Genomic DNA, 13483 nt, shown 5'->3' on the forward strand with positions numbered 1-13483 from the left:
TGTAAAGAGTGTGTAAATCTCTTTACCCCGAATATGATGCCTGATGAAGCCCGTTGCATCGCGATGAAATGATACGCCGATAAACGTGTGATGGTATGTAGATATTGATCATTCCAATATTCCCCTTGTAGATTTCGATCTTGTTGTTTTCTGTTCTTCGCAAACCCAGGCTGGTGAATGAAACCAGCGTTTATGATCCGAATGATAGTTTGGTTTCCAACGATGTGACACGTTTGCATGATAGTTTACCGAATTGTCACGAGGGCTATACTTCCAGCGCTTGGAATGACGTTCGGCCCGAGAAATACATCGGTCTGACCTTGACTTCGATGCCTCTAAAACGATGCCAAAATTATGGTAGTGAGGTAAATGTGCAACATACCTTCCAGGAACTTTATTATAAACAGTGGAACCCTTCTGATTTGTTTTCTCTTCCGTAGGTGGACTTCCGTAGCCCGAACGATGACATGGTTGAAGAAGTGTACCGTTTGATGCATTCCCTGTCACGCTCCAGCCGAATGATGTTTCCACGAGCCAAGGTTTGCCCGTGCCCATAGATCGTTTTCGTCCTGAATGAACCTCCCAGAACGTGTCTCCGCCGATTACGATGTCTATGTTGCCCGGAACATTAAATGAAGGATCTGCCAGTTGCAGATCGGGCATACTCCACGATGAAGTATCGATGGGTGTAATTGGAGTATGCGCAAATAGTGACTCCAAAACGAGGAACTTCAGATGATTTGAATACGATTGATTCCTCGATGCCACAGTTGCGACGATCGACCCTCTCGTCGACTGTGCCGTTTTTCCGATGCCCGTGACTGCCACGTTGATTTTGTTTCGAGTAGCCGTAAGCTTCCGAGAAAGTGATTCGGAAATAAAATTCGACATGGAGCCTGAATCAAGGAGCGCCCTTGCCTCATGTTTCTTTCCGTCGTCACCCACGATGAATAGGACAGCCGATTCCAGGATCACCGAACTGCGATCGTCGTGAGCTGCCATCGTGATCGTTGTAGTGGTAGGAACATGCAAGAGTGTATGGTGTCGCTGATGGCACGTGCGACAAGCATGCTCCGACTTGCAGGATTTCACTTGATGGGAATCTCCGAGACAATTCCAACATAAGTGTTTCGATGTAACCACTTCCCGACGTTGCTGCACGTCCTTACTGCCAAACACCGGACAGTTTCGTAAGAAATGGTTCTCCGTACACTCCAAGGGACACTTCGGTGGTGGTGATACAATCATCCTACTTGACACTGGTTGTGCTACGGCTGAGTGAACGATTGTCTTCCGCGAACTTGGATAACGCTGCGTACCAGCCACCTTAGTGATACTAGTGTCATCTTCACAAGTAGTACTCCGAGTCGCCTTCAATATTTGTATTCGATCTTGTACAAAATCGATGAGCTCCTTGTATTTGTCCTTCTTGGCATGGACCGAATGCTTTTCCCATGCTAAAACAGTAGCGTGATCTAGCTTCATAACCAGCAAATTTGTCAACGGTGTATCCCAATGATCGATGGGCTCGTTGAGCTTTAGTAACCCATTCACATGACGAATGAATTCATCCACCAAATGCACTAACTCATCCACACAGTCCGCGCGTACGGGCGGAAAGGAATGTAGCTTCCGATAATACTCACGGATTAGTGTACGTGGATTATCGTACCTTTTTAGAAGAGCTGCCCATGTCACCGAGTAGTTGTCCGCTGTCAACGGCGTGTGTTCGAAAGGAAGCCCCGCTTCCCCCTTTAATGCTGACAGCAGATATTCCAGCTTCGCAATCGAAGGAAGCTCCGGTGAAGCGTCGATCATCGCGATGAATCGGTCACGAAACGACAGCCATTTCGTTTGGTCGCCATCGAATGATGGCAACTCGATCTTCGGAAGACGTAGATGTGGTGCGTTTGGCCGACCAAACGCAAGCGTTGAAGAAGCCAAACCCGATGTGTCGTTTAGCGTACCCTCTTCCCGTCGAAGGTTGTCCCGTAGGAAGGATTTTAGCTTCCTACACCGCTCCTCGATGTTGATCCTGTCCATGATGCAAGCTTCAATCGCTTCATTACTGTCATCGAGCTCTTCCAGTTTCGTTACCGCGGTGAAGAACCCTTCCTTATGCCGTTCCAAGTCCTCTAACGCCTCCGGAATTTGCTTGGCGTCATCCCCAGAAAATTGCACTTGGAACCGTTCGAGAGCACTTATATTTTCCACCGCGATCCTTCTTTTTAGTTGAGCGGCCTTTATCTTCTTGTCCATGATTTTGCACGATATGAAAACACTCACAGGACGAAATTAAACACGAAAGAAAACGTTTAAGTTTGGCGCGAAAATTCAAATAACGATGGCGCTGAAATCGTTGGCCGTTGCCCTTGATGCGGAGCGAAACGCGATGGCGTGAAACGACGCGACGAAGAATTGTACACCTTGCCCTTGTTGCAGAGCGTTAAACCGACCGAGCTCTTGTTGCAGAGCTTTGAACGAAAAAAAAAACTCTTTGAATTCACAATCCGGTTCGAAGGACCAAAAATGTGAGAAATTCTCACGGAGTGCTGGCTGTAAATTTTCGGAGTTTTTTCCACCAAACCGAGAAAGCCGTAATCGTCGCGCGCCGTTCTGTTTGTGACTGTGTATTCGTCTGTCAAGTTCATTATTACATAGTTCATTTGCTAATCCTAAAGTTCACTTACTGCCCTAGATGAATAGTCCAATTAACTAATTCCCTTTCAGTTCTTCCGTGAAACATTTCATGAAAGATTTCCTATAATTCCTGTAACTCCGAATCTATTTTCAACAATATCATAACTTTAGTAACTCTTAGCAAGACGATTATACTCTATGGCGTTTCAAACAGCTTTCTCCACCAAACTAAATCGAATGAAATATTCGATAAAATTCGAAAAATATTGTTATGAAACTCGCAGTAGTTTCCGCAGTAGAAAATCCTTCAAGTATCGTTCCGGTTTGTCCATGTAATGGTGCTGCAATGCAGTGAATCAGGCTAACCGGATGTTGTGGTCGGCAACGGAAGCTATCAATTTCTCTATCGAGACACGATATTATGCGCTGATCACCAACGGAAGACAGTAAAAAATGTGCATATTAATATAATGCTCTTGGAAATGTGAATAAAAAATTATGGCCTACAAGCAAGCTCTAAAGTTGTGCAAAACAAATACTTTATTAATACTTTTTATACAGTTTATAAATTAATGTTACTTAGCTAGCTAAATACACAAAACTATTAACTTTTAATACAAATGTAACTATACAAAATATTTACTCTATTTCCTTCCAACTTATGTCTCATTAAAGACACTAAGATAGTTTTTATAGCAGAGTTCTTCAATATTTTTACAGCACTTTCACTTACTTCCATCATCACCATATCTGGCTAACTTGTCTACTGCATCCAACTACGAATATCATTCAGAAAACGACCGGATAACCTGATACTAATTCTGGGTATATTGATGTCTCAATTGTTCACCATGCCAGCCATCTGGTGCCGTTCATTACTTGAGCATTTTATCTCAAATTACCTGAAGTGCTATTTCCCTAGAAACTTTCAGCCCAAGCCAATGCAAACGTATTGATTGAGCAGTTCTTGAAGATGCCAGACTGTGAAGATGCAATACTTAACGAGGCACACGATACGTATACCATCGATAATGGGAGAGAGATTATTTACATTTATTATTACTACCAAATGGGAAAACTATGCCATCGTCCGTGTGACTTGGGAATCATAAGCATTGTAGAAAATTGCGCATCCTATCGTACAGCGATCAGGTTACGTATGAACGAATGCCCAGTGTGGACACCGGTTCTATCGGATATCTACTTTCCCTATCGTATCCCCTAACCATTCTTAATCCCCTAACCGTCATAACTATATTTTCATGTTGACTGTTGTTGTTGGTTGCTGCTTAGAACAGTGAAGATACGCTTCTAAGTTGAGTAATATTTTCTATTGAGGATTCTATTTACATCTATAAAATCATGTCCCATCCGAAAGTATACTTGTAATGACATTGAACAGCGTATAAGTGCAGGTTAGCATATGATAATTCAAATTTTTTATGTTTTCTCTTCAAGTGTCGCATAATAAAAACAAAATGTTTGTAAAGTATCTTACTTTCTGTAATATTTTTCTATTTTGAACAGCGTTTTATTTTATTGAAAATAGTTTAGTGGAAATTCTATTTCCACTTCGAATTAAAATAGTGGAAATTATATTTTCCTTTCGATTTGTAATTATTTTTGTTTTATTTAAACAACTTAATGCAGAAATTTCTTATTACGAAAATAGCGTTTTGTAACATCCCTTTTGCTTAGGTAGTGACACACGGAGATGCTTCAAGCGATTGGAGTGTGTCTCTTACCATATAAACCAGAAATATACTGCTTCCAACGGGAACGTAGCAATCACAAACATCTTCGCAGGCAACATATCATAGATACGCATCTATCAGGCAATGATTCAGCCACGTGACGAACAACGCAGAGATCCGTTACTTTGAAGTGCCTTGATGACAAGGCACGCAATCTTTCACGGATGCGAATATACACCGTACGTGCCTATCGCGAAAACTACATGGCACGTAAACGATAGCAACCGAGAAAGTCAATAAAACGCAATCATGTGCTAAATCGATAATATGGCACGACACCTACCTTTCTCGTATCATTTTTATTGCAAACTTGCGATTGTTCAAAGGCACTTGCATGCATTGAGGGGTATATTTGTGCGATTTGTAACCGAGAAGGTACATGGTTAAGATGCTATTTAGAATAAGTCGAAATACTGTGGCAAAGTGTTCTTGTTTGTTTACATCCTTTACGACTATGAGTTTACACAATTTATTTGTATCTTTTGTATAATTTTATGTTAACTATTGTATCGTAAATTGAGTGCAAAGACCTCTCAAAGTATAATATAAAACGAATTTTGGTAAACTTGTTATATTCAGTGCAGATGCCATGTAACTCGTTTAGCACACGAAAACCTCATACAAATAGACACCCTTTTTAATGCTATTTTGCCAACCTTGGTAGCATAAAAAACTCGCCCCTCCGTATTGCTCATGGCTAGCCATGGTATTAAAATGCTTCACCTCCATTCCAGCACAAACAACTTTACGCGAGCAGTTGTGGTTACAGTCAGCATCCACATTCGATACGTGACCCTTCTGACAGACCGGTTACCATTAATGCTACCGGTATTACCGGTTGTGCAAATGCATCTCCATGGAAGCGTAAACATCATTAGGTGTTTAGCTCGAGAGCCACTTATCTGATGGCATAATCTGTGGTTGACCACGGGCGTTGACTCCGATATCGTTTGACGTAATGTGCACCGCGATTGGGGATGTGACCGGAATGTGTCATATGGTCAACAGCAGCTAAACGGTCAATTTTCCATTTCAAAGGTAAAACGGATGTGCACTTTTCCTACTTTCCGATCGGACTCGCGTACCCAGGTTGCGATAAACAGTTTCAAATGATTTAGAACATTGTTAAACGAGTACACATTTAAATTTTCATATCATCAACTTGCCGATCTTTGAATTAATGTCAGAATTATTTTCTGTAAACGTTTAAATACTCACAAAAAAGAAAAAGGATTTTTTTTTGTGAAATCTCTCTCGATTTTATGTATTGCATATGAAACAAAAAATTCTCTAAGTAAAGCATTTGACAAATTAAACACATACGACCAAGTCTTTGCTCCAAGGCTTAGCAACCCACGAAGGATTAATTTATTCGGGCGTGGCTACCATTGTGAGGTTTAGGATGGTTTTGTATTTTAATTTCAATTAAAGAAGTAGATACTCTGTCATTTTATAGAAAAACAATGTTCATTATTAATATAATCCGTAACATTTGACAAAAAATCTCTCAAAATTCATTTCAGTTTACTACCCTGCATCATTCTTTCATTTTTGATAACAAAATAAAATGACTTTGAAATTACTCTTTTCTTTAGAATAACTCGACCAAGCAAAAATATATAAAATCATCGTACACTCCATTTCCTAAAAAGTCGGAAAATCTCTTTCCCCACCGATAAATCCTCAGAAGTACTTACAAGGCACTGCATTCAGCTAGAATAAGGATCTTACGTAAGCCAAGTGTAACATCGGATTATCCTCGATTCCTCGTAGCACAGCTCAGCAATGCCCGTGTCAACCGCTCATCATACCCTTAAGCATTCGCTCGGTTTAACAAAGTAATGCGTAACTAAGCAACTGGTCGAGATGGAAGAAAAAAGGAACCGAGGGACCAAATGCTACGCGCTATGAAGCGGAACTTCTTGGCTTAACAGTCTATGAAACAAAGCTTAAATTTGTTGTTGGGAGGAGTTACATTGACGAAATATTCTAATGCAATAAAGTAAACCCTTGGGTTTAATTTTTTAGTATTATTGTTACTCAAATTATGATTTTTAAAAATATGTAACAAACTTAAGTGCTCTCTTGATACTTAAGTGCGCACCAAATGATACGATTTATAAAACACTTTGTGAACGCTTTTAAACAAGAAAACATGGACTAATATAAATTGCAATAAAATATTCAAATATATTCAATGAATATCGATACACTCCATCTACATTTAATTATTTCACTAATTTAAAAATACTACTCACGGCTGTTCAAAAACATTAGAAAATGAAAGAAAAAAATATCCTCCTTCTTTATACTACTACACTACCGTACACAAAGGTGAAAAAGGCTCCAATTTTGTACCAAATTTTGTTACTTCCTCTGTTCTAGTTTGCTTCACCGTATCTTAAACCTCTGCGTTTTGTTTATTCTAGTGGCTTCACATTTAATTTCTCTAATTAGTAGCTCCGGTTACTATTACTGCACCGGCAGTGTATGCAGTTTATCGGCTTCATACACATTTGCTTCTTATTGTGCTCATGCTTCAACACCGTGTATGTGTACGGGAGCTCATTGTTTCTGCTGTGCCCAACGTACTGCACAAATCGAGTTTGCAGAGGATGCTGATAAAAATTGCTAGTTGCTTTAAAATGAAACGAAAAGCCTGCAACGGTAGTGGTTGCCAACGAGCCATATTAATTTTATGCTACTTTTCGTCCCTGTGTAAGCACTTCATAAGAACGAATTTTCGTATGCACAGTGGAATGAAAATAGAACACAGTTTTTAATTAAATTTTCTGACAACAAAACGCAGCTTGCTGCACCAACCGCCGTGTGTTCCGTGTAATGGCGCTTTTCTGTTTTCAAGAAAATCCTTTCTTTTATTATTTTGTTTCCTTTTTTTAAAGTGTGTAAAGGAACGATCGAAGGTTGTCCGCACAACAAAAAGTTTAATAAGAATACTTCACTTACATGTTTTTTTGGAATTAAAAAAATGCACACACTTTAATAGCTATTCCACATGTTGTGTATGGCGCTTTTAACAAACATTTTTAAGAAAAAGTGCGTATGCTTGAACATGAATGAAGGCTTAATTACATGTTCTAGAAAATAATTACATATTCTAAACTCATACGATATTTCCATGTTGTTTTTTATTTATTATCTTAAGCGATACAAGCATTTCAGTGTCCTTTTCAGAATCCAATCTAGAACTAACTAACCAATATGAGGGAACAGTAAGCTCGCTCCCAAAGTTGTATTTTTTTAGAACGCAACGTATGGCTACATTTACGCTTTAATTGTTATGCCACTTGCACGTGTTGCGAGAAAAATGAGACACGAACCTCTTTTTTCCCCGAAAATATCACCAACCATGTTCCATTAGGGTATTGGCTTTTGCCATTTCCTCCAATTTAAGCTGGTAAAAAAAATAGTTCAAACTGTTTGAAGGCTGGAATTTTGAAAAAGTTCAACTGACTTTCATTTACATTCGATTAGCATTGGATCAATTTCAGAAATATCTCACCCATGATCAAAAACCTTATATACTGTAGGACTTCAACATAATTGGTGAAATTAAACTAAGCACTCCACATAAAATGCATATTTGCTTTAAAATCGTAATTTTTATTTCCTGCTTTTTTGTAACAAATGTTACAAGAACAAAACCAATTCACAGCACCAAAATTTATCAACCACTGGGCGCCTCCATCGAACGTTTTGCTTTGAATTACTTACACTTAACACGTTGTGTGCCACGCTTATTTTGGTGATGTTTCCTAGCAGGCCACGGCGTTTTTGTTTACAAATTGACAGTCTATCATTTTTGATAGACATGGCCCCCCAGGAAATGTAAATTTCAAACAGTTATTTCTCCGCGGAGATACCACATTTTTACAAAAAACCTTCGGCAAATATGTAGATTAGACTTTAATGAACCTAATTATATAGTTGGTTTTCGGAAACCCTTAGTCAATTAATTTATAAAAGTATATTTTTGGGATGCCTTTTTTCGAAAAATCTGACGTTTTGTTCATATTGCTATCTCTTGTGAAGCGCCGTTCCATCGTCTGTTGTTCAAGCATATATTTGTCTCACTCGCACTGCAGACGATCAAACGGCGCGACATAAGAGATAGCAATATGAACAAAACGTTAAGATTTTTCGAAAAAAGGCATCCCAAAAATAAACTTTTATAAATTGCTGGACTGAAGATTTGCGAAAACCAACTATGTAATTAATTTCATAAAAGTCTTATCTTAATATTTGCCGAAGATTGTAAGTAGAAAAGTGCAGCCACCGCGGAAAAATAACAGTTTGAAAATGACGACTACTGTCTATCAAAAATGATAGACATGGCCCCCCAGGAAACTTCACTGTCTATCAAAAATGATAGACATGGCACACAACGTGTTAAGGCATTTTTTATTTAAAATATGATATATTAATATAAATTGAAATCATATACCTTTTCATTTGAATTTCCAAGAATGGTAGTGTAACAGTAACAAATACAATTCATCGAATAAACATTAACATTAATAAAGTACTAGGCGCCTCCATCTAACATTTTGCTTCAAATTACGTACATAGGGCATTTTTTGTTTATAATATTGTAAAATCAGTGTAAATTAAAATGGCATACCTTTTAATTTGGATTTCCATGAATGGTAGTCTAACTATAACAGAAACAATTCACAAAAACATCACAACAACATTAACATTAAGAATCATGAAGCACTAGGCGCCTCCATCTACCGTTTTGCTTCAAATTACTTACACTTGAGGCATTTTTTGTTTATAATATTGTAAAATCAGTATAAATTAAAATGGCAAACCTTTTCATTTAAATTTTTATCAATGGTAATCTAACTGTAACAGAAACAATTCACAGAAACATCACAACAACAATAACATTAAGAAGCATAAAGCACTGGGCGCCTCCATCTAGCGTTTTGCTTCAAATTACGGACAATTGAGAATTTTTTTCTTTATGATATTGTTAAATCAGTATAATTTAATTCATCTTACGCCTGCATATACCAAATTAAATGAACATTTTTTTTTAATTACAATAAAAAGAAATACAAAAAGGGTTAAATGAAGAATAAAAAATGTTTTGATCACTATCCTACTAAGCTTCAAAATCACAGCTTTATAATAAGTGATTATACTTTATAATACATTAACAAAAGCATTGCAACATTAACTATAATTTGCCTAATATGATGTAATAGCATAATATCAAGTGCAACAAAATAAATATTTCTGCACAATTGCATATTTCATCATAACTAAATTGTATGTCAACCATTTTAATTTTCCTAGTGATGACTGTACTACCACTTATTTAATCTTCCCCAACCGCACCTTCGTTTCAATGCACTCGGTTAAGTAATTGGATGCTTATAGATGCCTTAATTCGATTCGAACTTTTCAACAGAAAACTGCCAAAAAGTGGATTTTTTCTCCTACCATCCGTAAACTTTCTGCAACTAATTCTGCACGCTGCAGCCTAACTGTGTCGATCTTAAGTCTTCTGCTTGGTGACGATTTTTTTGTTCTTTGTTATCCCACTTTTCCTTAAGATTCAACCAACACGGCTAGAATATTGAATGGAAAGACAACGTAACGCATCGGTAAGTTTCTCCACGCTCAGAAAACGCACTCCATTTCATCGTTCAAACAATTTTCCACAATTTGCCTGCTGTACTCAATCTTGGCTGAGTGTACCAAAAACTTTTCCAAAGTGCAGCAGCACCACCTAGCAAAAGCAACCGTCCATCCGTGGTAAATCAGTCACTGTGGCTCGGTGCTTGGGATGGTGAGGTGCAAAAAAAAAAACGTCGCCCACGGTGCGAAACCCAGGCGGGGAAAACAAAACCGGTAGCAGCAAGAAGAAATTTTAGTTTCGCATTAACATTTTGTCATTAAAAATTCCGTTTTGTGTAATAACTTTTCTTCTTCGATGCGCGCGAGACGAGCGCGAGTAAAGCATTTTCCATCAAAACTTTGCCATTTTCTGCCAGCTTGAATCTTCGCTACAGTGAGATTCTTCCGGAACCGAGACCCTGCCCTTTCTAGCATGGGGTGTATTATTTCAGGCAGCGAGTCAGTCAGCGAGTTCCGTGATGATGCAAATGACGATCGCCATTTGTCCGGGCACCATCAAAACCGCTACCGCGAGGTCTTATGATAAAGTGAAAACTTTAATCGCCACGTCACGCTTCATCAGACGGGCTGGTTGGCTCATTTAATGAATCGGTTCCAGAATGGTTGATAATTTGTTAAAAAGGAAGCAAAACACATACTCTTTCACTGCCTACATCGAGACACGCGAACACACACACACCTACACACTTCCTGCTGTTTAATCAACATAATTTCCATTCGCGATAGGGCGAACTACTGCCTAAGCGGGGAAAAAAGTTTTTCCGCACGCTAACTAACTAACTTTTCCCTGCAAGTGGAGAAATGCATCAACATGCTGTTCCGTATCTGCCGTATCATGAGTCATTGTGCATAAAAGTTGGCCAAACAGCTGCCCGGGGACGATGAAGTCACGAAAAGTGTCACGTGTGCGTAATAAAACCGCGTCTGTAAGGTAATTTCTTCACGTGTTGAAAAGTGTTGAAACATTTCGACGTTGTCACGTTGATTTTAATACCACTAAGCATCAGGCAGGTATTACATACTTTTCAAATAATATATTTTTCCACAAGTTTTCATTATGGTTAAAGGAACTAATCGCTACAGTTCAATTGTTGAAATATTTACTAACAATATAAATAAATAAAGGAACACTCGCCTACAGCTGGACATGCAATTGTACGTCATCTCGTTTACCTCTCATTAGGACCATAGCGAGGCCGTGATTTAATTGGGAAAACTAGTCATGCTCATCGAATGCACATTCAATCCACAACGTTGCTACACGTTACCAGCCGTGGATGATACAATGTTACAGCATAAAGCCCGACCGTTGCAGCACGATGAGCCGGATAAGCAAAACCAGGTTCTTTTGCCAATCATCACCGAGCATGACGACTGCACAGCTTGTTCTCCAACTGCTTCCACAGTCCCGGAAGGATAAGAGAGCTCGTTACAGTTTGAAGGGTGGTAGGAATTAAATTACATAAACCCGGAACGCTCGACAAGTCACTACTAATCCATCACTTCAAATCCTCATTACTTAGTTGATAATACTCTCAGAACACTATCAATGATGCATCTTTCTCAACTTCATATTTGAATTCCAACCGTTTTTTTTTTTTTTTTTGCAGTATGCTGGAAGTTAATTTTTGTTACACATTTATTCGTAGTGTCAGCAAATACATCTTAGAACTTACATTTCCGACAACACTTAAAAATACGAACAAACAACACACAGTACTAAGATAACGAGGGCAAATATAAATACTCCAATTGCTATCCAGACAGGCTTTGTCTTCCAATCGTGCTTCTTCGACTGCTCACGATTGTGTGCCCGACCGGGTGGATCTGTGTACAGAATTCTAAATTCAATTCGAAAATTGCAAGCACATTCTTCAAAAAAAGTTAACCGCGACCATGTAATGGTGGGTCCATCCACAAACTTCGGTTCCTGATTCACAACGATCCATTCCTGGCGGTAAGGATTATTGACGCATAGGTAAAGCTCGAATGATCGATTCCCATCCTTAGTAGTGGTAAATTCGCGACTGATGTAGGCTAAAGATGCGTAAATCTTTTTTGAATAGTATTGAATTACACGATCGTTTAGGCATTCGATGCTTATGATGATTTCACTCGGCTCACAACGTACGTTTACTTGTAAGCAGCGACCAAGTGAGTAGTTAAACCCGGGACTTGGAAGGTCATCAGCACCGACCATGTTGAAGAATGTGAGTTGTCCATTTGAAATTTGTTGTCCTTCCAGTGGCGCATTGTTCCCCATCGGACTGGAACATTGAAATAAGGCGCCAATTTGGATCGTAACTGACAGAATGGTTACGATGATTGTAGCTGTAAGGACCATCGTTCAACTATGACTAAATATGACAGTAACGTGTAGTAACGTCCGTACTACATAAGTTCATTTGGTGATGGGAAATATTTTGTATTACGTAATTTAATTGCCATTTCGGTTACGAACTTTTCAAACTACCCCAAGTTAGGGAAATTATAGTTATTCTGTGCTGTACAGTATCATTTGTTTTCGAACTTCAAATTATTGTTTTCTATCTTGTTTTATTTCATTTGCGTAGATATTTACAAAATTTCTCACAATTTCCCTTCATACTTCCCAACACAAGTTTGACTCAGCTTTCCCAACAACCATAAGTAACATTTTTTTTTCGATTTAACATTTTTCTATGCCACATTTACAACGAGCATTCCCCAGACACCACCATCATCACCATCATCAGCCATTATCTTGTTTCGTCTTGAAGAAAAACCTTCTAATTTTGGCAGCTCTTTTCACTTGAAGCACTCACTCACACACACACATGCTTTCTGTAATGCACTGTACAGAAGAACATTCCTAGCCAGGTCCTTACGGTGTATATGCGCATCGTACAAAACAACAAAGAAAGCAAGTGAAACTATAATAGTCAACTTTTCACGACACATTCAGCAGCACAAAAGAACCACTTGTGTCACCCAAAAAAGGAGAAAAAGCTAAGGGGAAACGAAAACTCATCAACGCCTGTGTTTCTTTACATTCTTTTCTGTTTTGTTGTTGTTCCGCAAGTCCTTTGTCACAAAGTACAAAGCACAAAATAGACAACATCATACACGGTTGGTCACATTGTGATAAGTAACTGGCGGAATGTTATATTTCAGCATACTTCCTCCGAGCTCACATTTTCTATTTTCACTCCATTTCGTACCGTGCGCGGCACACAAGCATGCAAACATTTCTTTTCCACAAACTATAAAAGATGAAAACACTTTATGGCAAGTGTGGCTCTTGATTTGAAAATGGCTTTTAAGCACTTTTCTGGCATCATTCATCACATTCGAGCGGTTCTTGAGTTTGAGTTTGAGGGACTATCTTTGAGTTTTTTATTTTGCTTCTTCATACTTTCATTATCACACAACGCTAAACC

General features: G+C 38.6%; 1 protein-coding gene across 1 annotated transcript; it reads right to left on the minus strand.

Annotated features, from left to right (window-relative positions):
- Positions 1-265: 265 nt before the first annotated feature.
- On the minus strand, positions 266-2259 carry LOC125764643 (uncharacterized). Its single transcript, XM_049429078.1, has 2 exons — positions 383-2259; positions 266-335 (listed from the first exon to the last, which is right to left on the minus strand). Exons 1-2 carry the CDS (start codon positions 2257-2259, stop codon positions 266-268), a joined length of 1947 nt encoding a protein of 648 aa, XP_049285035.1.
- Between the last annotated feature and the right edge of the window lie 11224 nt (positions 2260-13483).

This window comes from Anopheles funestus, chromosome 2RL (genome assembly GCF_943734845.2).
Source record: "Anopheles funestus chromosome 2RL, idAnoFuneDA-416_04, whole genome shotgun sequence".
NCBI lineage: Eukaryota > Metazoa > Arthropoda > Insecta > Diptera > Culicidae > Anopheles > Anopheles funestus.